This window comes from Leopardus geoffroyi, chromosome X, assembly GCF_018350155.1.
Source record: "Leopardus geoffroyi isolate Oge1 chromosome X, O.geoffroyi_Oge1_pat1.0, whole genome shotgun sequence".
Lineage (NCBI taxonomy): Eukaryota > Metazoa > Chordata > Mammalia > Carnivora > Felidae > Leopardus > Leopardus geoffroyi.
Genome location: NC_059343.1, coordinates 5,739,867 through 5,767,466, shown reverse-complemented (window position 1 = coordinate 5,767,466; position 27,600 = coordinate 5,739,867). Strand labels below are relative to the sequence as shown.

Genomic DNA, 27,600 nt, shown 5'->3' with positions numbered 1-27,600 from the left:
GACGCGGGGCTCGAACTCACGGACGGCGAGATCGTGACCTGGCTGAAGTCGGACGCTTAACCGACTGCGCCACCCAGGCGCCCCTTTACCTTCCTTTCTGATGTCTTGGAAATCAAGCGTCCTGAGTCTGTCATAAGAGAAGTTCTCTTTTAAGGGCACCAGGTTGCCTCTGTCGGTAAGAGCGTGTGACTCTTGACCTTGGGGTTGTAAGTTCGAGACCCACGTCGAGTGCAAAGATGACTTAAGAATTTTACATCTTAAAAATAAGAGAATGGTTCTTCTTCTCTCTTTAGCCTCTGTTCCCCAAGAAGAACTACGAATGCCTGACGAGCTGTGAGTTCCTCAAGTACATCCTAGCGGTGAAGCAGGGGGACTGCCCGGCCCCCGAGAAAGCAAGCGGATTTGCCGCCGCCTGTGTGGAAAGTTGTGAAGCTGACAACGAGTGCTCTGGGGTTAAGAAATGTTGTTCCAATGGGTGCGGACACACCTGTCAGGTGCCCAAGACGCTGTACAAAGGTAATGAGCAGAGCACCCACTGTGAAGGGACCCTCACAGTGGGGTTGTGTGTGCATGGGGAAGGGTATCAGTCAAAGATGGCACTACGGGGGTGCCCAGGGGGCACAGTCGGTTGAGCGCCTGACTCTTGGTTTCAACTCTGGTCATGATCTCACAGTTGGTGAGTTCAAGCCCCACGTCAGGCTCTCTCTGCCCTCCCCCACTCACTTACTCTTTCTCTCAAAAACGAAAACCAAAAACAAAGATGGCACCATTGTAAGAGAAGAAAAACGGTAAGAAAGTGTACTTTGTGCCACAAGAATCTGAAAATATCACTGGATCGTATAGATCAGCCACAGCGCACACATTCTGGGGCAGAGCAAATCATCCTTATCACATTTAACATTTCAGGAGGACAACATCACTTCAGGAACTCTCTCATACTTTTCTCCAGTAAGAATAAATCAATTCGGCTGCCCTGGGTACATTGGAGTAAATGGATTTAAATCCTTGGAAAATGGGCTGGGGGTGGGGCACCCTTGAGAAATGCATAACCAATGCACCAGTATTGTGGATTTCCTGTTGGCATAATCCAAGAACACGAATGTCATTGTGTGGACTGTCACTATTTTGAGTTGTGTCTTGAGAACCAGGGGGAGGAAGAGCTATCTTCCAGAGATGGGGAGTCAGTTCATCAAACCATTTATATATATAAATATTATAATTAATATTATTATAAGTAGAGAGAATAATCTTTGATTCTCCTCTCTTTCACACCGAATATATATTATTTCCAAATATAGGTCAGTTATTTTTAAACTGCATGAAACACTATCGCCAGCAATATGCCCGTTTTGAATTATGAGCTGGCTGGCGAACTATTTTCAGAAGTCCGCTCTTAGGTCACTCTCATCTCCCAGGACTTATGTCCCTGCCCTGGTCTCCTCTGGCCCACACTGAGAATTACTCCAGTCTGAAACCTGTGTAATCCATCCGGCTTTTCTTTTCTTACTGCACCCCCCCCCCTTTCTTTTTTCCATAGGATCTTTGGAAAACTGGCATAAATACCTGTCTCAAATTCAAAATAATTGCCGCTTTCCCCTTCTTACTGGGTGACGTTTCTTTAATAGATTTAAAGTTTTATTGTTTTCATGCCTCTCATTGTAAACTACATAAAATCGCTTTTGCAAAACCAAACACCATTTAATTTTTCTAAAGTCTGTTATTATGAAACCTTCTCTGTTATTATAGATCATTTGCTATTTAAGTATTAGCATTTACCACAAAAATAGCATGCTTTTATAGTGATTGTTGAAAACCCATTTGTAAAACCCTTAGTGTTTTTAAAGTAGGGTGTTTTAAAGAGGCATTATATGTTAAAATATGCTTTTTATTTAAAAAGCATTGAAGAGTCAGTGTGAATTTCAAATATGCCTGGTTCACCAAGAATAAAGGAAATAGTCTGTGGAGGGCCAGCATAAAATGATTAATTATTAAAAGAGACTTGCAATTTAAGCCTATGCTTAACTCTGTCTTGCTCTCTCTCTGTCTCTCTCAAAAAAACATAAACATTAAGAAAAAAACTTTTTTAATTTTTTTTTCAACGTTTTTATTTTATTTTTTTGGGGACAGAGAGAGACAGAGCATGAACGGGGGAGGGGCAGAGAGAGAGGGAGACACAGAATCGGAAACAGGCTCCAGGCTCTGAGCCATCAGCCCAGAGCCTGACGCGGGGCTCGAACTCACGGACCGCGAGATCGTGACCTGGCTGAAGTCGGACGCTTAACCGACTGCGCCACCCAGGCGCCCCAGAAAAAAACTTTTTAAAGGGGCGCCTGGGTGGGTCAGGTCATGATGTCGCAGTTTGTGAGTTCAAGTCCCATGTCAGGCTCTGTGCTGACAGCTCAGAGCCTGGAGCCTGCTTTGGATTCTGTGTCCCCCTTTCTCTCTCTGCCCTTCCCCTGCTTGCCCTCTGTCTCTTTCTCTCTCTCAAAAATAAACATTAAAAAATTAAAAAAAAATTTAAACCTATGCTTAACTAAATATGATGGACTTTTAAAAGAAGCGTTGAAGTCTCTCTCCTTCTATAAAGTAGCTCTTGGCTTTTTATGGAGACGGGCAGTTCATGCAGAACTCATTAGAAACAGGATGAACAGTCTCTTGACCTGATGATGACTTTTGCCCAATGAGACTAGGATTATATTACTGTTTTTTTGAGCACACACATAGCTGCAGGTAGGAATTTTCCCCTACGCTCTGTTGGGCAGTCCCTGAAGGCGGGCTGGTTTCCATGTCGGTGGGGGGGGGGCGTCTGACCATGGCAGTGAGCATGCGAGCAGGTACAACCAGTGCAAGTCAGAGGGGCCCCACACAGCCGGCCAGAATGCATCCCGCCACAGCCTTGGCTGATTAGCCACCCGAAGCGTGTAATCGTGTTCCTGACTGGAGTCACACCGAGGAGCGTGGTGGGGCTGATGGCCCCCTATCTCCCAGGTAGAGGGTCCTCTTGGACCCAGCACTTGGCTGTGCAAGGAGAGAAAGACCTACTGCCAAGCCAGACATCCCACACCCAAATCCCCCTGGGCTCGTCTGTGGGGGACCAGCCCCCACCATCCTTCTGGCCTGCCCGTTGCCTTCTTATTGTCCCAAACCAGCCACGGATCAGAAGCTTGCCCTCTGCTCGCTGCTCAGGCTAGGTCTGTGCCGTCTCTTTCCTTAGGAAGAGGGCACCCATCATTGGGTGAGACGGGCTGGTCCTGACCCCAGTCTGCAGGTGCTGACACTGAGCTTGCAAGCTGTTTCTCAGACGACTTGGTATTCGGTGGCGGGAATACATCTGCCCCCTGGTTCCCAGCTGGGCCAGCTCTCCTGGTATTTTCACTTGGAGTCTGTCCAACTACCACAGCAGGGCCTGAAATCACTGTATTAATACAGTGTAGGTCAGTTAAAAGATGTATCAATGTCAGAAATATTTTTTAAAATTTTTTAACGTTTATTTATCTTTGACAGAGATAGAGTGCAAGTGGGGAAGGGGTAGAGAGAGAGGGAGACACAGAATCCGAAGCAGGTTCCAGGCTCCGAACTGTCAGCACAGAGCCCGACGTGGGGCTCGCATTCAAAAACCGCGAGATCATGACCTGAGCCAAAGTCAGACGCTTAATTGACTAAGCCACCCAGGTGCCCCCCAATATCAAACATTTTAATAAAAGCACTGATCTGTCAGTTGTTGGGGTACAACATCAGGTCCAGTATTCCTTATCAGAGTACTCATGCACATAACGCTCACCTGTGGACAAATAATCATCTCAACTTTTGCAGTAAATTGATATGTACTGGCCTCTACTGTATTTTTCCTTTCATGAGAGCTTATTGGGTTAGTAAAATTTTCTTAAAGAAGAGAAATACATACAAATGTTCTGTTCAGCCTCCTGTGTTTGGGGTAGGGAAGAGGGGGACTTCCTAGATTCTATAGCTTCCAAACCTGATGATGCTCTTAAAATCAATGCATGTTTTGAAAAGATGTTCAACAAACTGCATTCTATTTGAGCGTTTAATTTGGCTTATGCTGGGGCGCCTGGGTGGCGCAGTCGGTTAAGCGTCCGACTTCAGCCAGGTCACGATCTCGCGGTCCGTGAGTTCGAGCCCCGCGTCAGGCTCTGGGCTGATGGCTCAGAGCCTGGAGCCTGTTTCCGATTCTGTGTCTCCCTCTCTCTCTGCCCCTCCCCCATTCATGCTCTGTCTCTCTCTGTCCCAAAATAAATAAACGTTAAAAAAAATAAAATTTATAATTTGGCTTATGCTGTGGGAATTGTCCTAAGCCATTGTCTCTAAGTTGACCTTATAGACTTGTGTGAGAGTTTAAAAGAAAGCAAGACAACAGAGAGCTTTTCCTTCGCCCTTCAAATAACATTGTTAGCCACACCCCGGGATGCTTGCAAACGTTAACGCAGGTAAACGCCCCCTGAGCGGCCAGTACCCTGCGGTGCAAACCAGAGCATGGTCTCGGGAAGTTGAAAAGGCTGATTCTCCACAGGTAAAACATCAACGCTTGCACATCGGGCACTTGTGACTCCCCCCCCCCCGCTTGTCTGTTTTAAGTCTGATTTATAGGTGACCTACACTCTCCTCCCTCCAGAATTTTTCATTTTACTGCCCAAACTGGTGCTTCTGACTCGCACCTCTGGCACTCATTTGGGTAGGGAAGGTGAGAACCTGAAATTGTTGTCCAAATGTAAAGACTGAGATCAATTTGTGGCTCTCCGTGATCTCTGTTTTCTCTTTACCATGCGCAAACCAACATTAATCATGTATCGCTTTGTTTCCAGAAAGATCTGATGATGGTGTTGACTTAATATCTCCGTGAATGTCTTCATATTTGAAATATTTAAAACTCAGGTCTTTAGAGATGGTCTAATAACACTTTTCACAAGTCCATTTTTTAGCATTTTGAATATAGTGACCCGATTCCTGGATGTGATATGAACACAAATTGCCTGAGTACTCATTAGCTCTGTGAGAGATAATGGGTAGTGGCTAATTATTGAAGCGTTGGAACACTGTATCTTGCTACATTTTCATAACATTTAGACTCACGATAGAAACATTTTTACACGAGTAATCAGATCTCGTGATTTACAACTGCCGACTGTGATCATTGAGTTTTCTGTCTTTCTATTTGCAAAGTTTTTTACATCATTGGGTTTCACCGAAATACTTGTCACGCTTTAAAGAAAATGCACCTGTAATGTCCCATACGGTGGGATGTTATAGGATAACATGTTTGACAGAACAGCATAGATTTCAGGGGACTAGGTTGTTCAAAACTAAAGAAGAAAAATTCTAGTCATTTACGTAATACAGGACACACGGAGAAGGCATGCCTGGTGCACATCTGGTTGTGCAGCATGGATGCTGGCTAAGCTACCTAGGACTCTTCAGAAGGCCGGGCTGTGGGGGCCGGGTGTCTCGGGGCTGGGGGTGCCGAGGGGCTGAGCCCCATCTGCACACAATTACAGCCGAGTCCTGGAGCTCCTTCCAATCAAGGGAGCCAGCTGACCCTAATGCAAAGCAGATGGGCTGTTTCTCCACATGCAAATCGCAAGATTGTTGTACGTAATAATTAAAGAGATTGTTAAATGAAGAAATGGGAACTGACATCACTCTGATGCTCATTATGTTCGATTAAGGCTCTTGGTCGTTGAATGATATTCAAGATTAAAACCATCTTGCAAGGGGATTGTTATGCTTGCGTTTGCTGCTGATGAGTTCAGGTTACTTCAGCGGCCGGAGTATTTACCGGAGGTGCATTTATGCTGGAGGATTACGCATAGGAGGGCCAAGGAGAAACTTGGATGGGGAGTCTCAGAGAATGTGCCTTATGAGTGTAAAGAACTCCCCAGTCCTCTTCTCTTTACTCAGCACAAAGAAACCGCATGAATCCTGAAATGTCCTCAGAGGCCACCCCCTCCTTGCCCATGTGCATACCCCCCTGGCAGAAATGGTGCCTAGTACCCTGCGTGCAGCGCAAACACGATGCAATCATTTTGTCGAGATTTGATCTCAATCTTTAGAGAAGCTACTTTGGGATTAAAACTCATCCGCAACGAACTTTCAGATTTTCCAGCATATCAGCAATGGTTAGCAATCGGTCTTTTCTTTTAACTGGGAAAGTTATGTCAATGCAATAAAACGATTCCATTTTGTAAACTTACTAACATAGTCTTGTTACTGTTTAGCATTTACTTTTCAAAAACATAAGAGTAAGCAAATATCTGTGCTAAGTTTTCTTCCTTCTGCTAAGTGAGTGCCCTCCGGCAGCGAGGGGGTTGCCCATTGGTGCCAAGATGGCGTTCCTGTATCCTCTTAATTTCTGCTGACAGGGGGTTAGGCTGTTCCTTCAGCACACATTTACTGAGCATTTGCTGTGACAGAATGTGCTCTCCTGAGCCATGATGAGGTGTGGGAATGAAGGAGAAGGTGAACATCGTCAAATGACCTGGCTGCAGTAAGAGGGAGTTAAGTGCACATGTTGACTGTTGCAGGCTAAGCTTCAAAGAGAGAGCAGAGAATGGGACCTTTATTTCCAATGGGGAGGTTTAGGGTAGGTCGCTCTGAGGGGTGGCATTCAGACTCAGCCCAGGAGTATTCACATGTCCATGGTCAGAAAATAGGAAAGACAATTCAGACTGAAAAAATCCGTATAAACACGTCGTGGTGGTAGGAAGCAGCTGACAGTGTGTTTCTAGAAAAGCTGGGTGTAAAGGTAGGTTGTGTGACCAATATGTAAAATGTACCAAGAGACAAACAGAGAGATCACTGGTGGTAGATGATAAAGATGAACGCCGTGACGTGATGTTGAGAAGTTTGTCTTCGTTCCGCAGAAAATAAGATGTGATTGAATAGTCTGAGAAGGTGGAGGGGACAATCTGTCCTGTACTCTAGGAAAATCATAGCCACAAAACACTGTGAAGGGGGAACTAAAAAGATGGGCTTGTGGGACATGGGACGGGACGTTGTTAAGAAGGTCCAGACAGGAGATAGAGGGCCTAAGAAAGGGTGGTCACCATGGAGACAGGATGATTGGGGAATTCCTGAAATTATACTCTGCAGTCAAACCACGAGGTGTTGGTAGGTCCAAGAGCAAGTTGAGAGGTCCCTTAGCGATCCAAAAGAATAGAGTTGCCATGCAGATACCATCAGGAGTGGGGACATCCTCAGGAGGGGCATTTGAGTTGGGACTCGTGCAAAGAAATTCATCTGGCCAGCAGGTGGACAGTGGGACCTGCAGCCCTAAATCAGGGTACAGAATCGAGAGTCACATACTTAGCAGCAATACTCTAGGCCTGAAAGTGAATGTGACTCTCAATGTAAGGTTGTGCACCGAAAACAAAAGTTTATGACCTGAACCTGAATAAACCCTCACACGATGGCAGAACAGGAGACAAATTCCACCCCAGCCAGCAACATCAGGGACATTCAAATCAGAATCTTTAAGGGATATGCAGAGCTATGAAAAGTGCCTCCTTTCTCTACTTTTCTCAGTAGCTCTTCCTAATTCAAAATGTGGCGAGCAGAAAACTTTTCTCAGTAGCTCTTCCTAATTCAAAATGTGGCAAGAAGCAGAAAACTCAGAGAGAAACCTGAGATCAGGTCATCGCTGTAGGCAACTTCATCTTCCTCAGACTTGACTACTTGATGTTCAAAATGGAGGTAATTAACCCTTCCCCCACAGCACAGACCCACAGTGAAGATCACTTGAGACACCAGCATTGTAGTAAAGGGACAAGGGATGCACATAACCCATCAGCAAAGCAAAACGGACACTGCAGTGGGTATGGGGAATGTTTTCTAGAAAGTATTTTGTACAACTCATTGACCTTTGACTGGATATATTTGGTGCTGTTTAAAAATTATCCAACTCCACCCACCTCAATGTTTAAGGACTTTAAAGTGTCCCCAGACAAGACGCAGCATAAGTTAAGGTCAACGTGAAATCAGAGTTGATATTCAGTAAGGTCACTAACAGGCATTAGATATTATCTACGTTTCGTATTTGCACATTTTTCAGTTTCCTGTCTGTTTAAAATGAAGAAGTGGAAAACGAAATAGAGCATTATCAAATAACGTTTTCAAACGAGTTGTCAACGTGTTAGGCAAATGCTCATTCTCAAGAGAAAATGATCTCAATGGCATGTGAAGTTCTAGGTTGTCGTGGCGTTGAACATCGTGGTGCCATGGACTCTACCTAATCCAATTAGTCTTACACATCCTATGAGTACATAATCTTATTTTAAACTTCCCTTTCCATAATGGCTACCATTTGGAACTATGGTTCTTAAATCTGTCCATCGCCAGACCACTTGAATGCACCATGGGGAGAAAAAAGAAATCAGAATGATGAACTACTTTAAAATGAGCCACCTGTGAGGGACTTTTGAAGCAAGGCGGTCACTCGTGCCAAAACCAAACATTATAAATTCATCATTTTTCAATTTTAAGCCATAAGTCTATAGGAGGGAGCCCAGCAATCAATTGGGGAATGCTAAGGACCCATGCTTTGGAAATCATTCTTGTAATGTTTGACCACATGAGAGCATTTTAGGCTTATAATTTTTTTCCTTAGAAGGCAAACATTCTGAGATGGAAAGGCAAGTAGACCGGGGAACCACGTTGTGATGACTTTAGACTGTATCAGCAGAAACAGAGCATGTTGGATGGGAACAGTGTCTTCAAACTCTTCATGACCATGGCGTCACATGAATTCTTGTTAACCGCGTGTGATGCCACTCGGTAACATGGCTTATTCAGAAGAACGCACATAAAAGAATTGCTCTCAAGATGCCTGGGTGAAAAATGCTTGTTCAGAATCAGGAACCAGTTTAGAGTCTCTTTTTAAAAAAGGGAAAGCTAAAAGAAAAGAAGGTAATTCTCCTGAAATGTGGTGGGCTGACCTCAGTGTGAGAAGCTCTCAAATGTGAAACCCTGATAGGGAGAAGCCACTTTCCTGGAAGGAAGTGAGGATCTGTTGTCATTACACGAGATTTGTCTTTTCTAAAGGTTTTCTTCCTCAGCTTTACCTCTGATCATTTTAATTGCCATGGTCCTGTTTTAGGTGTCCCCCTGAAGCCCAGAAAAGAGTTAAGATTCACAGAACTGCAGTCTGGACAGCTGGAGATTAAGTGGTCCTCGAAATTCAATATTTCCATCGAGCCTGTGATCTACGTGGTGCAAAGAAGGTGGAATTATGGAATCCATCCTAGTGAAGACGATGCCACACACTGGCAGACGGTAGCCCAGGTCAGTGCTTCCTGCGCCCTACCCCTCCCCGCCTTGAGGCAATGTCGACCACATACCTGCAGGCAGAAAATTAACTTGCTGGGGCCCCTGGGTGGCTCTGTCGGTTATGCATCCGACTTCAGCTCAGGTCATGATCTCATGGTTTGCATGTTCGAGCCCAGTGTTGAGCTATAGGCTGACAGCAGGGAGCCTGGAGCCTGCTTCAGATTCTGTGTCTCCCTCTCTCTCTGCCCCTCCCCTGCTCGCACTCTGTCTCTCTCTTCCTCTCTCTCAAAAATGAACCAACATTAAAAAAAGAAAATTAGGGGCGCCTGGGTGGCGCAGTCGGTTAAGCGTCCGACTTCAGCCGGGTCACGATCTCGCGGTCCGTGAGTTCGAGCCCCGCGTCGGGCTCTGGGCTGATGGCTCAGAGCCTGGAGCCTGTTTCCGATTCTGTGTCTCCCTCTCTCTCTGCCCCTCCCCCGTTCATGCTCTGTCTCTCTCTGTCCCAAAAATAAATAAACGTTGAAAAAAAAAATTAAAAAAAAAAAAAAAAGAAAATTAACTTGCTGTGCCCCAGCCAGAGTAGCCTGACTGCCAAAATAACTCACTCAGACGGGGACATAATAGCATGTGTGTGTACGGAAGACAGGACGAGTCCACAGATATAACCCGGTACAACTAGCAACTTGACTATTGGCCTACTTTGCTCAAAATACATGTGCAGTGGAGATAACTCTCTAATCTGACTGTTCACATTTACTTCCTCCAAGAACTGCATTTCCTTGAGATAAACTTAACACCGGCCAGAGTCAAAGAAACACAACACTACTAGGACTAGTTCACGGGACATTGGACCATCTACACGACTCCTGTTTCTCCTGCATTTCAAGCCTTCCTTCTACACAAGGACTTGAGTAGCATGGAGGAAGATTCCTATCGCAAAAGCCCTTAGTGGGAAGTAGCCGTCAGCTACTAAATCTTTGCTAAGTGCTTCCTCCGTCCCGCTCAGCTTACGCACTGATACCCCACCTGCATGGAGTACGCTTGGGGTTTATCTTGACCCGTGCTGCTTCCTTTTCTGTCTCGCTGATGAGAAAAGCAAAATATTTTCTTTCTTTTTAAGAGCTGCTAAACGGACTGCCAGCTGCAAGAAAACTACACGGTTCTAGAAAATGAACAGATTCTCAGTGTGAACCTGCCTCATGTCCTCAGCAGCTGAAACGCCTTCTCCACATGTGTCTGGAGGCACAGATTCTGACCTTAAGTGGATCGGGTCATTTTTCTCCAAGGACCCGATTCCCGTTATTGTTTCCAGTAGATGCAGAATCAGTTTCAGGGTGCAAGTGTTTGGAGGAGGAATTTGGTTCTTTTCTAATAGTATCTCAAAGAGGATAAACACTAAAATAATTTAGACACTCCTAAATAAATGAACAAATGAGTGGGGAAAATGCCTGCTCAAATAAATTTAGGAATTGTTTCATGCCTATTTTCTTAAAAATTTTTTTTTGCTTTACTAAAACATAAAGGTGTTTGGCATACAGCCAACATACATGATATGTTCCTTAATGGGACAATCTCACTTGTAAATTTTACGAATTATTTAAAGATTTATGAAAGTAATGGACAAGAAGATCATGTCTCTTATTCCTTTTTTTGAAGAGAGGGAAGATCTTGAATAATAATAATAATAAATTTTATAAATGTGTATAATATTTTATATTACAATTCTATTTATATTAATATATAATACATTAATAGTAATGTAATTATTACTATTATTTATTAACTAGTTCACATCTTTCTTTCTCTTCCTTCCACCCTGCCTTCTTTGTCTGCTAAATGCTATGGGGAACGTGCTGCCTTCAGGTTTTTAAACTAAAAGTTAAAAGTAAATGGTGATGTCTGTGGAAGGGTCGCCTCGCAGTTTGCTAAATGAGGTAGAAAGCCACACGTGAGAGTTCATAGCTTTCCCTTGGTCTCGGAAATGTTTCTCTTCCCTTAGATATTAAAGTAAATGTGACACCCCTTTGCAAGAAGTTATTGTGGACCCGGGCTAAGGAGGTTTCAGTTCAATCCCACTTGCCCACTTTCACGCACTGAGCGCACATTGGGTTTGGCACTGGGCAACTCACTGGGTCAGTGAGGCCCCGCATGTGGGGATTTTGCTCTTGAAATCAGTGCAGGGGTCCACAGGTCCCCCCCACAGATTGTCGGGAAAGCAGGTATGGTTCCCCTCAGCCTGATGAGGTGGGAGGTTAATTGAAGTCTTGTGACTCCAGCAGGAGACGCAGCCAAACCCGGGCACCTTCACCACTGCCCACTTTTTTTTCCTTTGGACATTTTATTGGACGGAGAGATATCAACACGCCTCACCCTTGAGAAGCACGACCGGGTCCTTGCAGATCATACGTGATTTACTCAAATAGGGAAAAAAGGCTCGGGTTGCAACATACTTCCGGAAATTGTTAGCGCTCTTTAAAGCATGTGAGTCTCCATCTGACTCCCAAGATTCTATTTGGCAAGCAAGTTAAAGAGGCATTTTTCTTCTATAATTGAAAGGTGATTTCATTTTCTTGCCTATAATGTAATGATTAACTCATGTATATATTCGCTCATATGTATAACTTAGCGATTAAAACCCTCATGGGTTTAGTGCTGTGTTTAGTCACCAGACTCAAGTAGCTCAGCCATGTTCATATGGTTTTGACTCTTTGGGGTGAAATACCTATGAATGGAATTAAACACTTGAAATGCCCTAGAAATTCCTTGACCCCTGATAGCTCTTCTCATAACTGAGCACGGGCCCCACACTTAGGCACAAGGGCACGGGGACGTCAAGGCAGCGTGGCGTTGGCTGATGAGGTGGTGCACTTTTACGACAGACCCAGCTGACATGTCTAGGTAAAAGGGTTCTCTGTGCTCTGTGACATCTCCCCCCAGACCACAGATGAGCGGGTCCAGCTGACTGACATACGACCCAGCAGGTGGTACCAGTTCCGAGTGGCAGGTGTCAACGTGCATGGGACCCGAGGCTTCACCGCCCCCAGCAAACACTTCCGCTCTTCCAAAGGTCAGTCTCACTTTCCTGACCCCTCGCTCCCCTCCCCCTCCCGGCATACCTGGGATGCACATCCCTTGTGTCCCCACGTTCCTATTCACAGCTGCTCAGCAGGTGGCTTTGCTGTTGTTGGCGAAAAGGACCAGATGTGTTTGAAGGCAGCGTGTGAATATACGATTAAGACCGTCATTGGGCTTTATACCTTCCAAACATCGCACAAGATAATCTAGTGGGGTTTTCTCAACTTTGAACTGGTGGTTTTCCATTATCAACTTGTGTTGAGTCTTAGCCTCGAGATATTCTGTGTCAGTCACCAGTGAATTAATTTTTGGAGGGGAGGGTTTAGTTTGAGCTACTTTAGACTGTCCGGCTTTTCTTGAAACGGTTGTCGTATTGAATGTGAGTTAATCTCTTTTATTTCATCACACCCAGAATCTAAACCCCGAGTCACCCACCCCGAGTCATCTACTCACAGTCACCATATTGTAGTTGAAGGACCTACCCGGGTTAGATATGAGTGTTCCCTCCATGTGTATTCCCCCAGTCATGTTTAGATGGCTGTGCACCTCCAGCGTTCATTATACGTGTGTTACAAAACCTCATCTCAGAGCCGGGCTGGTCGGCTTGTTCACCTACTAACCGGTCGCTCTCGTCTTACGTGGAAGCCAATTCAGATTTATTTTAAACAAACGCCTTGTGATATTAATGCATAACAGAAGGCTTATGACATCAGTCATACGTATGTTACGGGAGGGTTTGAACGGGCTGCTCTGACTTGCGACTTCTGCCGCAGGATTGGTCTTCAGTGGAAAGCTTGCAACCGAAATAATTTCATATTTGGATCCTATTACAGTGTGTGTTGTAGACTTTTAACTCTCTCTTTTTTTTAAAAAAGAACTTTTAAGAAAGGAAAAGTGCATTTTTTCCCTCCATGGAGGCAAATACACTAAGCAAGTTTAAAAATGGAATCACGGACATCAGACCTTGTCTCGAGGCTGTCTCCAGTTGGCCTGATGATTTAGAGAGGGAAGTGAAATAATTAATTCATAGTGGGTTCGGAGGTGAGGATCAACTTGGGTGTCACGATTCAAAGGCGAGCCAGGCACATCGTGGCCGAACTGTGTTACCATCTGTTCTGCTGCTGCAGGTTGTCTGGTGGCTCAGGTCAGGGCTGCAAATACGTGGGCAGAAGCACTTTGCAGCCTTTGGACACAGATGTGGAATACCTTTAGGGACGGGGCGGGATCTGGGCAGGGCTCTGTTGAGTTTCCAGGGCCGGTCATGTAGCTTCCAACTGCCTAAGAGGCACCCGTTCCGAGGAAGCAGCCAGGCCATGCTGTCCCAATATCCCTGCCGTGTGTCTGAGCACCTTAGTCGTCTAGAATCACGGCTGCATCCCTCAAATTTAAAGGGGCTGTTGTTGAATGAGAATGCACCATGTTGGGGAAACATCACAGTCACCATTCCTCTCTTCTAGTTACTCATTTTCCAAACACATCCAACCCTCAGCATCCCAGACTCCAGTTATTGCAAACCAAAAACGTCTGTGCAGAATTCATAGTAGATCCTAGTCTTTTTCCAGCAAAAATGCATCACACTACTGTGGAAATGTAATAGACTGGCTAAATGGTCAAAGACATTTCCTTCCAGGACTGGTCTAAAGGATCCTTAACCATTTACAGAAGGACACCACGTCTTTCCCCACCTTACTCCAGTTTCATCAAATGTAGAAATGGGCCTCACTGGGAAAACAGTTTTTAAACCCCTTGAAATATAATGATTGCAACATTACAATCATTCCTCTTAAGTGTACAATGGAGGGACTTGTGGTATTCACAGTGATTTGTGGGGCACTGTCTTCCCCTGTGAGAACCCCCCAGGAGCCTCCATGCTGTAGAACAAAGTTAGTTTTGCATCTTTACCTTCTCCTTGGATCACTCATGTTTCATTCCTTTTTGTATTCAACAAATATTTGTCAGGCACTGTTCTGGGCACAGGGGATAATAAATGAACAAAAGGAAAAAAACTATCTGCTCTTGTGGAACACAGACACACACACACACACACACACACACACACACACACACACACACATTTATTCCAGTTGGCGGTGTGAGGAAACAGTAAATAAGATTAAGAAGCAAAATACTGTTGTAAAGTAGGATAGTGATTACTGATGATAGAATAGAACTCAGGACAATACTAAGGAAGGGTATTTGTTTTTTTTACAGTCTTAGCGAACGCAGACAAGGGTTTTGCTGAGAAAGAGATGTGTGTGAAAGGAGACGAGAGGGGAGAGGAGGGGGAAGCAGGAATGCCGGGGGAGGCCACTCTAACGATCCTGGGCGAAGGTGATGGTACTTTGGACGAAGCCAGAAGTGAGTTGCCCGGGAAGAGTGAAGAGTGAAGCTGACAGATGTGAGAAGTTGCCAGTGAGTGATGCTGGTGGGCCACCTCAGTAAATTCTAAAAGTCACTGGCTGGTTCATTTAATGTGAGTGAGTTTTATCATATGTAAGTTAAATTCCAATAAGGTTGTTAACACAATTTTTCCCCAGTAAGATCCCCATTCTACATTTGACGAGATCGGGTAACTGGGGAAAGATGTGTCGCTGTCTTGTAAATGGTCAGGCATCCTTTGGACAAGTCCTGGAGGAAATCTTCAACCGTTGAGCACAATTATAATACTCCCATCATTTTGTGATGCGACTTCACTGAAACCATATTAGAGGTGATTACGAAATATGCGCAAACACTTTAGGTTTGTGAGAGTGCAAGAACCACACAATCTAGAATGTTCCTCCCAGGGAGATCTATAGCTATGGAGCATATTTGCAAAAGCAGGAAATAAAACATTTTAACACTGCCATGTTTCAAAAAATGGTACGTTTTCATTTAATAAAAGCCCATTTATTCCCGCTGTGCTCCAGAACTGAAACTATACCAGTTGTAAGTCCTCGAGTGGTTTAAAATTGCTTTGAGAAAGAATTATTCCTTCTAAAATAATAGTCTGTGCAAAGGATAAGTAATTTCTAGTGTATTTGAGTTGGGTAGAGGGCCAGCCTTGATCACTTAAGTCTGGGTCAAGGGAAAGGCGAAGGGGGAAGGGATTTTTTCCATCTATAATAAACACATCTGAAAATAAAAGGCAAATTAAATACAGAAAGAAAAAAAAAACTTGATAAAATGGGTTTCATTTAGCTTATGCTTTCTGCCTGCTATTCATTGGCCTTAATCCTGATTTTTGTGGAGAAGCCAAAATTCTTGTCATTCTCTTCTTTATGGTTATGTTTAAATACAAAATTAGTCTGTGGTTTGCCAGAATGGATTGGCTGTTAACTAAGTTAATTTCCTTTTAACTCATGTATTTTCCAATAACTTAATCTCAGCCCCTCAGAGTGATGATTTGTACAGAAAGTTCTGAGTTGTTGCTACGTTGGTAGATTGCTGTTAGCCCGTACGTCCCCCAGAAGAAATGCATGATTATAAAATAGAGAAAATCAGTAATTTTTGCTGGCAGCAGAAAGCCCAAAAGAGAGGTTGGGATAATTTCTGTATTCACTTGTTTAAATCCTCTCCCACCTTTCCCCCGGTACTTAAGAAGGAAAATCGGCTTTGACGTTAAAAATGAAGATGACAAACAATTCGGTATCCTAATGCATAATGTCTCTTTCTGGTTTTTGTCTCCTTATTTGGAAACTAGGAATGGTAATGCTTCCACGTGGAGACTTACCTTCCTCGGTCACTGCTAGGATGAAGCGCCTTTCTTTCACCCCGCTGCCACATCCTAGGGTCTACCAGAAGTTTTGTGTCCTGTTGCATTGGGACAAACCACGGGAAGCACGGCGCATAGGAACAGAGGGTGCCACTGCGCCTGAGAGCTTTGAGCGCAAGTGGCTTACTTGGGAGGCCGTCCAGGGAACAAGGGGGATGGGAGGTGAGGCAGGGAGGAAGAGAAGGAAGAGGGTAAGAGGCCGGTTCCCATACTGGTTATCACTGTGGGCGACCGAACTCCTTGCTGTGGGGACTCAGTCCTCAGATGCATGCTATTCCGCGGGGACATCCGTCCACACACGGGCAGAGCTGGCTGCTGGCGGGGCCAGCTGAGGAGCTGGGTTCCCAAGTTAGCCATGCGTCCTGAAGCCGTGAGGTTCAGGCACTGACACTGGGATGCGGGGGTCTGCAGGGCTCGGGCTCCACGGCCACAGGATGCCTGCTACAGCAGATCACGGACATGTTCTGCTGTGGTTCAGAATAAATACATTCACAGTTTCCCAAAAGGAATGCCCGCGTTCCTAAAGATCCCCGGTCCCCTTCCTGTGTCAGACGGTGGCAATAACCCGAGAAAGGCGTGCCTTTCTGGCCTCGCCGTGCGCCTCTCCCCTGATGGCACCCTCTCCCAGCGTCTGGCAGGCTCCACGGTGTGTCCGTACCAGAGCCAGTCATGTCCAACCCTCAGAGGCCCCAGACGTGGCAGTGAGCCATCGGGAGGGACAGCTGTAGCTACAGAAAACCTACGTTTTGGGTTCCACGCCATACTTGGTCGTCTTTTTCAGCAAATTGGTGTTTAACCTTCGTTTGACCGTGTGGATACTTACTGAAGGGACACAAAATGCATGTGTGTTGCATGCCCCATATTGGAAATGTATATCGGTGAGTCCTACTACCTGGGCCAAACGTTTGCTGAATTTGGGAAGTAATGTCCCTGCCCATCCAGATGACTTCTGTGTGTCAACGTACGTAGCAAGAGAAAGAAGGAAGTCTTCAAGTTTTGTAGGTTGTACAGAGCAAAATCCGAATTTTGGGTTTTTGGTTGTTTTTTTGTTTTTTTTTTTGTTTTTTTTTTGCATGTTGCCGAAAGCAGGCAAACATTTGGATGTTTAAGACTGGTCAGTATCAGTTGACCATTCTGAAACAGCAAATGTTAAAGGGACGTAGAGGGAACACTAAAAATCCACCTTCTGTTGCTAAGCTAATATGTCATTTTCTAGTTATTATATTCATGTCCCTCCAAATTCAAGGCTTTTCCTACACATTTCTTCTCTGTTTTCCCGTGAGCCCAGGATACGTTAAAAAGGAAAGGACGAAGACGGTGTTGTTTTCAGAGCACACAAGTCTCACGCTGGATGTTATTCTGTGCGTACATTATGGAGTGTTAGTAAAATGAGAACAGACATCACTGATAGTAGTAAAGTCCCCCCCCTGCTCCTCGGGACCTGTGACTTTTTATGCTGTCCCACAGCTGATCTGTGTGTGCCATTTCCACTGGGCAAGACTCCACGTTATGTGTGTCCTAGAACTATTTACTACTTAGGGTACCTTCTGCAGCTTTCTAAAGACTTACGAGTTGTGTGTCTAGATACTGCATGGTGATTCCTTCCTTCCTTCCTTCCTTCCTTCCTTCCTTCCTTCCTTAATGAGGGAAGGAAAACTATCCCAACTGCTGAGTCTGGAAAGAAAAAGAAAACTGACCTATTAGAACCAACCTTCTAATTCAGGTGGAGAACTTGTGGGTAGTAATACCACTGCTTTAAAAATATCCACTTGGGGGGCATCTGGGTGGCTCAGTCGGTTAAGCGTCCGACTTTGGCTCAGGTCATGATCTCACCGTTTGTGAGTTTGAGCCCTGCGTCGGGCTCTGTGCTGACAGCTCGGAGCCTGGAGCCTGTTTCAGATTCTGTGTCTCCCTCTTTCTCTCTCTGCCCCTCCCCCACTCGTGTTCTGTCTCTCTTTCTCTCTCAAACATAAACGTTTAAAAAATTTTAAATATCCACTTGGTCACTGTCACTTCCCTTAAGACATATTCCTGTGATGCGTTTCAGTGGGAGGTTTGGTCTTTCGATATTATTTGAGGAAATCAAGTAGGTGATAAAATTTACATCCATTTTCTTAGAACGTATGTTGTTCCTCTATTCGCGTATGAATATACATGTGTATGTGTATATTATTTATTTATACGGGTTGTTCTCCTTGCTGTTTGTATGCTACCCATTCACTTGTGGCATTCGTTACCCACCTAAAGCTAAAGACAGAGTGAAACCTTAAACCTCTCCTTCTGAAACCCACACCTCCTTGGCTTGAAGCACCACATAAGATCGTTAATGAAAGGAACTGTTTCTGTCCAGAGCTAACATTGGCCATTCATGGCAAATGGTCAACACAGCCTGTGCTGGAAACTGTATGTAAGCAGAAGCTAGCACAGCCTTGCTATTTCAGTTATCTTTGGAAGCGTGATTCCTTTCTGCTTTCTGAAATGTTTCTGCAGGTAATTGGAGAGATCTCACAGAGGGAGTGGAAAGCAGCAGAAAGGTGGGGGAGAAGTGCCCTGATTTTAGCCCAGAGGGAGGGGTCCGAGAGCACTGGTCTCGTGATGTGACTCTGACCCTCCCCCCGCACACACACACACTCTAGAATGTAAACTCTCCAGCCCTCCATTTCCTCATCTGTAGAATGGGAACAAAACTCCAACGTTTACTCAACAAAGCACAACCATACACTTGTAACATTAGAAATGGTGCTCGTCTCAAGTTTCAAAAAGCTAATGGTATCACTGCTTTTGAAAAGACTCTCACTCAGGGGTTGGCCATCTGTGGCCTGGGGTCCAAATTTGGCTCGCTGCTCTCTTTCACAGATAAAGTTTTATTGGTACACAGCTCACGAGTTGACGTATTTTCCATGTCTGCTTTTGAGCTATAGCAGCAGAGTGAGGTAGTCACCACAGAGACTGTCTGGTATGCAGATCCTGAAGTGTTTACTCTCTGCCCCTTCCCTGAGGACATTTGTCAGGCCCTGCACTAGGCTACTAGCACGGACACCTTCCCCGTGAAAGGGCTTTCCAAGTTTTGTGTCCAGGGACACTGGCCCATAGTTGTGGTGAGGACATATAATACGTGTAGGGATGTGGCATGTGTGGGTGTGTTCTTAGAGCCTCACCTTCCTCTTCCCTCGTTTTCATTCTCCCCACCCCCCTGCCACCATTACCTGAATGACCTTGGAAAGTCACTTCGTCTCTCTCACCCTAAGGCCTTTACCGTTCTTTTAAAAAGCACCAACGAATAAGCTGTACAGTACCTTAGGGCTTTATTATAATAGATTGTGTGTGTATTTCTTTTTCACATGCAGACTTCCAAGCAGACATTTCTAAGTTCTAATGCAATTAAGACATCGGGCAAATGGAAAGAAGAGACTTTGTGTAATGCAGCAAAGGGAATATATTTTCCTTTGTAATGAAGGGAAGCATGTCACAAGGCAGGGGATGGCTTGACTATGGGAATTTTAGGACTGCGAGTGAAATCCTTCAGATTAGACAGATAGGACAGGCTGCCTCTCCCCTGACATCTACAGCAAACGAATGGCCATGTGAGTATCTGGCTTACAGAGGAGAATCAGAGCAATAACCAGATGGTCTCTCCAATTCCTGTTGGCTTTGTAATCGGACAGTGATTATTTTGGGGGTGTCTCATCTTGGTAACGGAAGTACACCGTCTTGATATTGTGAGTTGTCAGAAAGGGCTCTACTTTTAAGGTAAGATAAAGCACATGTTACCAATTCAAATATTTGAAAGCATTATTTCTGCATAGGTGGTTCTCATGAGTTATGTTGCACGTTTCATAACGTTTCGTAAACGGGAGAGTATTTTTCTGGATTATTATGATCACATCCAAGGTGCGGGACAGTTTTCCAGGGAACTAAGTAATTATGTACCGAACGGAGCAGATTAAGACAACACAATACCTAATACTAGCAGACCTTGTTAAACTTGAATTTCTCTATTAGGAGAGGAGATGAGTTTGAGCTCTTCCTATGAACCTACAATAACTGGAGAATTCACCTGTTTTCAGCATAGAGACATTCAGGTACATCCCTGAGAACATGTACACCTGTGATTATCCTTATGCATTAAAATTTTTTTTCTTGCCTTGAAGAGATGATTAGCTTGCAAAGTAGTTTCCCTCTCAGAAAAGTCGGTAGGTCCTTTTCCTAGGATACAGGTCGAATCCTTCAGGAAGAGGGATTGCTTCCAGTCTCTTGTTTCTTTTCTTTTTTTTTTTTTTTTAATTTTTTTTTTAAGTTTTTTTATTTATTTTTGAGACAGAGACAGAGCATGAGCAGGGAAGGGGCAGAGAGAGACAGGGAGACGCAGAATCTGAAGCAAGCTCCAGGCTCTGAACTGTCAGCACAGAGCCCGACGCGGGGCTCGAACTCACAGACTGCGAGATCACGACCTGAGCCGAAGTCGGACGCTCAACCGACTGAGCCACCCAGGCGCCCCCCCGGTCTCTTGTTTCAAGCCAGAGACAGCCCCTCGGTTCACTTAACTGTCTTGTTAGGACTCACCTGTTCCAACTGATAGGGTTTAAAATGGAAACAGAAATACTGCCCTCCCAAATCAAAGTCGTTCATCTATTCATCCAGCAACTGTTTGCTGAGAGCCTGATGTGTGCCGGGCACTGGCCTCCATGCTGGGAAGACAAACAGATAAAACGGATCTGTGAACAAAACAGATAAAAAACCAAATCTTCCCCTCATACAGCTTTCATTCTTGTGAGTGGAGGCGGACAGGACATAAAGAACGTTGTAAGTCAGTTGGTACTAAGGGCTGTGCAGAATAAGGGACGCCTGGCTGTGTATTGAGGACGGGCTCCAGGGAGGCAGCCGCAACGTGAGGGGGGAAGGAGGGCGTTGGCGTGGTGTAGGTGCTGGTTGTGGTGCAGATATTGTGCATATATTTTGAAGTCTGTGCTAACAGAGTTTGCTTAGGGGATATGAGAGCCCCAGAAGTGTCTGACTTCTAGGTTTTCAGTCTGGTTAAGTGGAAGGAGGAGTTTCTGTTTATTGAAGGGTTGGCTCCCATGGCGTGGGGACAGTTATGACGTGAGTGCTGGACACATTAGTTCTGAGTTGGCTCTGACACCTCCAAGGGCAGCTGACTTGAAGATCACCAAATATTTGACTCTGAGTTTGGGACAAAGTCTGTGTGGAAGACATACATTTGAGAGTCAGCAGCACACAGACTTTGGGTAAAGCTGTGACTGGACGAGATCCCTAGAAAGTGCGAGTACATGAGGGAGAAGAGGTCCCTGAGTTTGGAGGCCGGATGCCGTCTTGTTGAGTCACGGCAGCATGGGGATGAAGTTGGGGGGGGGGGGGAGGGGGATCAGGCAGAGAAGAGAATCCGGGTCCCGCAGGACCGAGGGGAAATTCAGCAGAGCCGTGTCAGGTAGATAAAGTGCCTGTAACATCGGGCAGTGCTCGGTGGTGTCATAGCCACATCGATGACCCAGGTTCGGTTCCTAGGGCTCTGCTCAGCCAGCACAACAAGGAGTCCAGGGCTTCCCACGCCCAGGGTAACTGTGACCAGTGTGTTCCAGCTTACATTGAGCTGAGTCATGTTCACACCTCTTGGCTTGTCGCAGGCAGGTGCGATGCTTTCCAAGATCCAGCTTGCAGGTAGGTCATCAGACTTTCATGTGTGTTTTACACAGAGAAAGATCTTTTACATAAAACATAAATACGTGTTTATGTAAACGTATAAACTATCCATAGAGGTGCCCCACTTGGACTCACCGAATCAGCATATCCCAGTGTATGTCTTGGGCACTCCCAGAAGGTTCCTAAAGTTGACAATATTAGAACCACCTCATCAACACTGTCACGTAACATGCTTTGGATTCACCTTACCTGAAAAACAACAATGAAATATTCTCATCTTTTTATCTATCTATCTATCTATCTATCTATCTATCACCGCAGAAGAGAGAGAATGAGAGACAGAACCCTAAGCAGGCTCTACACTCAGTGCGGAGCCTGACGAGGGACTCAATCCCATGACCCTGGGGTCATGACTTGAGCCAAAATCATGAGTTGGTCTCTCAACCAACTGAACCACCCAGGCTCTCCTGTTCTCATTTAAAAAAATTAAGCAATCTGTGGCACCTGGGTGGTTCAGCCAGTTAAGTGTCCGACTTTGGCTGAGTTCATGATCTCAAGGTCTGTGAGTTTGAGCCCGGCATTGGGCTCTATGCTGACAGCTCAGAGCCTGGAGCCTGCTTTGGATTCTCTCTCTCTCTCTCTCTCTCTCTCTCTCTCTGTCACTCTGCCCCACCCCCATGTGCACTCTGTCTCTCTCTCTCTCAAAAATAAATAAACAAAAAATTTTTAAAAATTAAGCAATCAACCAAACCTCCAGTCCTTATATACCTCTAGAAAAGCAAGAGACTTAAAAAAATAATCCATGTCTCCATCGTTCCAAAACCACGAACAATCTTGACAGTAAAAACATGGCTAAATCCCCTCAGCCATCTTCATTTATATCAAGTTAGGTGTAACTTCTTGGCACTTGTGATGCACATCGCATTACCCTTCCAATTATTGACAGCATTTTTCTGGGAAAGCATCTTCAAACAAATCCATCTGTAAATCATTTGTGGTGAGTGGCATCTACACTTGTTCAGTCTGTGGCGGCGAATGAAGGAAAGGCCATCTAGCTTTGTGTGCAGGTGCTTATCTTTGTATATATATTGAAAGTGGAGGTCTGTAGAGTAACCTCATCTGTCTTGTGAGAGGCAAAGAAGCTTTTGCTTTATGCGACAAGCCAGAAATGGTGAAATTACAGAAACGGTTGTTATCCGTATGTCATCCAATTTGTAATGTAGATTAAGAAAAAAAATGCTTTTGGGTCGCCTGGGTGGCTCAGTCAGTTAAGTCTTTTGATTCTTGATGTGGGCTCAGGTCTTGATCTCACAGTTGGTGAGATCAAGCTTTGCATCGGCTTCTGTGTTGACAATTCAGAACCTGCTTGGGATTCTCTCTCTCTCCTTGCCCCTCCCCTGCTCTCTCTCTCTCTCTCTCTCCCTCCCTCTCTCTCTGCCTCTGTTTCTCTCTCAAAATAAATAAATATTTTTTTAAAAAAAGACAAAAATTGCTTTACTTTTGCTGACATCCCTTTGTTGCTCTTGTTTGAAGTGAGGATCAAAAGTTACAGAACCACTTAGATGAAAACAGTCATACGAGCCGCATTTCTCTCTTTCTCTTTCCAGAGTTTTCCAAGGCAGTTCTGCGTTGTGGACCTACTTAATGTCAACCCACCTAAATCGAATTTTGCCATGTTTTATAAACATTTATCAATTTCAAACACAGTGAAGATGAAGCTGGGTTATAGTGATACGTAAATGCCTCCAAGGAGCCTTCTAGATTACAAATATGGCCCGTGCAGTGCTCATGCGTTGACCATGTAGTCATTAGACCTACAAGGACATGGGTTGCATTGTCACCCGGGTGCTCAAGTCCTATGGTTTGTCTTTCTCCCGGATTTCAGATCCCTCTGCACCCCCAGCGCCTGCCAACCTCCGGCTTGCCAACTCCACTGTAAACAGCGACGGCACCGTGACCGTGGCCATCGCCTGGGATCTCCCCGAGGAACCTGACATCCCCGTGCATCACTACAAGGTATTTTGGAGCTGGACAGTCAGCACCAAGTCACTTGTCCCAACAAAAAAGAAGCGGAGAAAGACTACGGATGGGGTAAGTGGGAACAAGAAGAAGAGTGTTGTCTTCCAAGTTGTACTGGAGGTCAAGGCAGCTGACCGGAAAGGTGGCCTCTGCTGAGCTGAGAGAAGGAATGGGTGAAGGAAAGGTTCCCATCCCTCTCGTTTGGGCCGAGGAAGTTCGGGGAATGGAGCGCTGTGCCAGATGCTTTTGCCTTTGACATTTTAGGTACAAAACAGCTGCATTTAGTCCGTTGCCTGACTCACATCCAAACAGCAGGCCAAACTCCTGAAAGAGAAGGAACAAAAATCATTTTTGTCTTAACTGTCCAGTCATAGAAAATGATATAATTCAAAATGTCTTTTACATTTAGATCTTTTTCTTTGGGTGTGTTTGAGATCCTTGTAAATCAAAGAGCAAATGTTCCTGGCTTTTCTGTTGCAAGGTATTTCCATCTGTAACCTAATCAGTGGAACAGTAAACAGCTTAGAAAATGCATGTTTGACAATATATTTCTCTCATTGATTAAAAGAACTCGGAGTGGTTTATTTTCCAGATGGAAAGAAAGAAAATCTTCACTGAACCATGTTCTGAAATGAGATTCTATGATAGTGAACATTTTGCATTGTATAAAATTCTTAGTGCATAAAAAGGAGTTACCCGGTTTCCTTTTGGTACACATTCCTTTGTTGTTACAAAACTTACATAAACAACTTCCTCCTAATTTGTAAAGTTGAATTCCATAAAAAAACAAATGTTTGAAAATGTTTTAAACAAGGATAGCAGGACTTTTTTTTTTTTTTTTTTTTTTTTTTTTTTTTTTTTTTTTTGTGGTGAAGATTCCAATTTCTCTGCCATTTAGAATTCTAAAACACGTCTCCAAAACTCCGTATCCTTGATATTTAGCTGTGATGCCTAGTTTGTTTTTATTTTTTAGAAACTTCCTGACTGTTCCATTTTTTTATTTTGAAGGACTTCACAGCAGGCGATCATTGGCAATGCATGATTATCTCATAGGGAGATCTGAAGGGATCATAGGGGTCGGAAGCAGAATATGATGTGTGAAACGCGTATGGTACCCATACACACACAAACACACCCACCATCAGTCACCAAACAGCATCACGGGTTACCAGGAAACTTTGCAATTTACTTCTATTCTTTATCAATTAAATAAATAAAACATGAACTGCAAATTTAATTGAAAGTGTTAATGGGCCAGAGTGGCCAAAATGGTAGGTCACTGTCTTACGGGTGACTTCTGTTTTTGAATCCACTGCGGGCAAGCTGTAGGTCATGTGGATCACTGAGTTCTCCATGTTAAAATCTGACCGACATTAAGATTAGAAACTGGGAAAATGCGTAAGAATGTGAGAGTGTATGAAATTTTCTTTTTGGGAATCAGTAGGTTCCCATTTCCTAAGATACCATTCTAATATCCTTGGTAAATAAGGAGAGAAGGGGTTTTCAAAGGGGATGCTTTTTCAAAAGTGAATTTTCTTTTACCCGAGAGATAATAGTTTAGGGAGAATGCTAGGCAATCTGACAGGAAACCGTGACTAGGAGAAATTGAGAATCGGTAGTTTAGGCAGACACGCTAAAGGTTGAGAGAGGTAGAATGTCCACCACGAGGCCCTGGGAGGGTTTTTCTCTAACGGTACCAGGTAGTGGGCCGCAGAGCACAGTCCCCCCCTCTCCGGGAGAAGCAGCCACAGTCTGGAGTCTGACGCTCAGTCTTCCCATTCTGGAAATGCAGCCCCATCAGCATTGCAGAGCCAAGCTGATGAGGATGGCCGAGTTCTGATAATTCATCCCTCAAAAGCCCGAACCATACAGCGATGCCATGTATAATTTACAGCGGGGATCACGCTCACAGTTCTGGTATGCCCGTGAGAAGCATGTTCTCTTGCTGAAAAGAGATCTTACAAGACCCAAAATGAAGACCAGAATGCCAATAGGTGACTGCAGAATTTACACAAGGGTCTTGTGTCTGTGATTCCGTCTTTGGTGATCTCAGACGATGCCCTTCGTGCAGCAGGCACACTGCACACATAACACTGGAATCGTCCGCACTGGAAAGTGCCTGCCACCAGTGGCCTGTGGTTGGGTGTTACATTACTGATGGACACTGTCCGACTTTCATAACTGGTAATACCACCACTTGGACCACTTGTAGGCAAGTCTTGCAGCCAAGGAGGTCTTTCACATCAACACACGCATAATAGTTTGACAGACATCTTGAATTCTAAGACAGTAACCTTATTTTTCTTCACCGTGAGTTCTTGCAAGGGACTTTGGTATCCTACTTTTCCTGTAACCCTAGGAAGAACAGCAGACTCAGACTTATCGAAGCTGTGCTCCTGTCTTGGAGCCACCATCCCACAGCTGGTTCGCTCCGATGTCACTGGATCTCCCAGTCTTTAGTAGAATTACTCTCTGGCCTCCAGCCATCAGGCAAATAAACGGGTTTTTGACTTGCTTCATTTAAGGCTGTGCATCACACACAGAAGCTCTGATGAGTGGTTGACATTAACGATGACAATGACTAAAAAAATCTTAAAGCATTTTCTCGGGATGATTTTTACTACCACTTTTGATTGAAATTTACTCATGGAAGATTTAGAATAAATATCAAAGAAATACAGTTAAGGACAATTCATAATTTTTCCAGGTATCTGCTAACACGAGCCTCCATCAGTTTATGGCAAACATGTCTCTTTTTTCCATGAGGTGGTGTCTAGAATAGTCAAGAGCAGAATTATTCTTTTTTTTTTTCAAACTTTTTAAAGTTTATTTATTATGAGAGAGAGACAGGGAGCAGGGGAGGGACAGAGAGACAGAATCCCAAGCAGCCTCCGTGATGTCAGCACAGAGCCTGATTGGGTCTCGATTCCACAGGTGGGAAGCTATGACCTGAGCTGACATCCAGAGACTGATGCTCAACCGATTGAGCCACCCAGGCGTCCTAGAATTATTCACTTCTATACTCATGAAAGAGGATCCGGTAATTGGATAAGGAACACAATTCCCAAATACTATGTTTGGGCATTCTACTTATATTGATAGTAAAACTGGATTTTTTAAGGGCACATGTTCGGCAGGGGCTGACGAGATGCTTCTTGAGGACCGTCTGGCTCTGTGAGGAAGAGGAGTGGCAGAGGCAGAGCGGTTTGTAACGGGCTTGGTGAATCTTCTCTTTTCCTGCAGTCCCAGAATTCGGTGATCCTGGACAGACTGCAGCCAGACAGTGGCTACACCGTGGAGCTGCAGGCCATCGCGTACTGGGGGCAGACGCGCCTGAAAGGAGCGAAGGCGTCCCTGCACTTCACGCCCGCACGCTCTGCCAGCCACAGTAAGTGTCCTATCCTGTCCCTGAACTTCACGCCCGCACTCCCCACTGGCCACAGTAAGTGCCCTGTCCTTGTGGAGGCATGCCTTTCTGGCCTCGCTGTGCGCCTCTCCCCTGATGGCACCCTCTCCCAGCGTCTGGCAGGCTCCACGGTACGTCCTTACTGGAGCCACTCATGTCCAACCCTCAGGGGCCCCAGACATGGCAGTGAGCCATCGGGAGGGACAGCTGTAGCTACAGAAAACCTACTTTTTGGGTTCCACGCCATACTTATCTTTTTCAGCAAATTGGTGTTTAACCTTTGCTTGATCATATTGATCCTTATTGAAGGGGGCAAAAAATGGGTCAATCGCACCCTCTGTATGGGAAATGTATATTGTTGAGTCCTGCTACCCGGGCCAAACGTTTGCTGAATTTGGGAAGTAGCGTCCCT

The 27,600-nt window shown here is 44.9% G+C and overlaps 1 protein-coding gene across 1 annotated transcript in view; it reads left to right on the top strand.

The window, feature by feature from the left end:
* ANOS1 (anosmin 1) overlaps window positions 1-27,600 on the top strand; it is a 186,976-nt gene that overhangs the window by 129,475 nt on the left and 29,901 nt on the right. Inside the window, exons 4-8 of the mRNA XM_045472809.1 lie at window positions 294-516; window positions 9,107-9,291; window positions 12,214-12,343; window positions 23,649-23,854; window positions 27,026-27,170. Of these exons, the coding sequence (XP_045328765.1) occupies window positions 294-516; window positions 9,107-9,291; window positions 12,214-12,343; window positions 23,649-23,854; window positions 27,026-27,170 (889 nt within the window). The remainder of the gene's footprint in view (window positions 1-293; window positions 517-9,106; window positions 9,292-12,213; window positions 12,344-23,648; window positions 23,855-27,025; window positions 27,171-27,600) is intronic.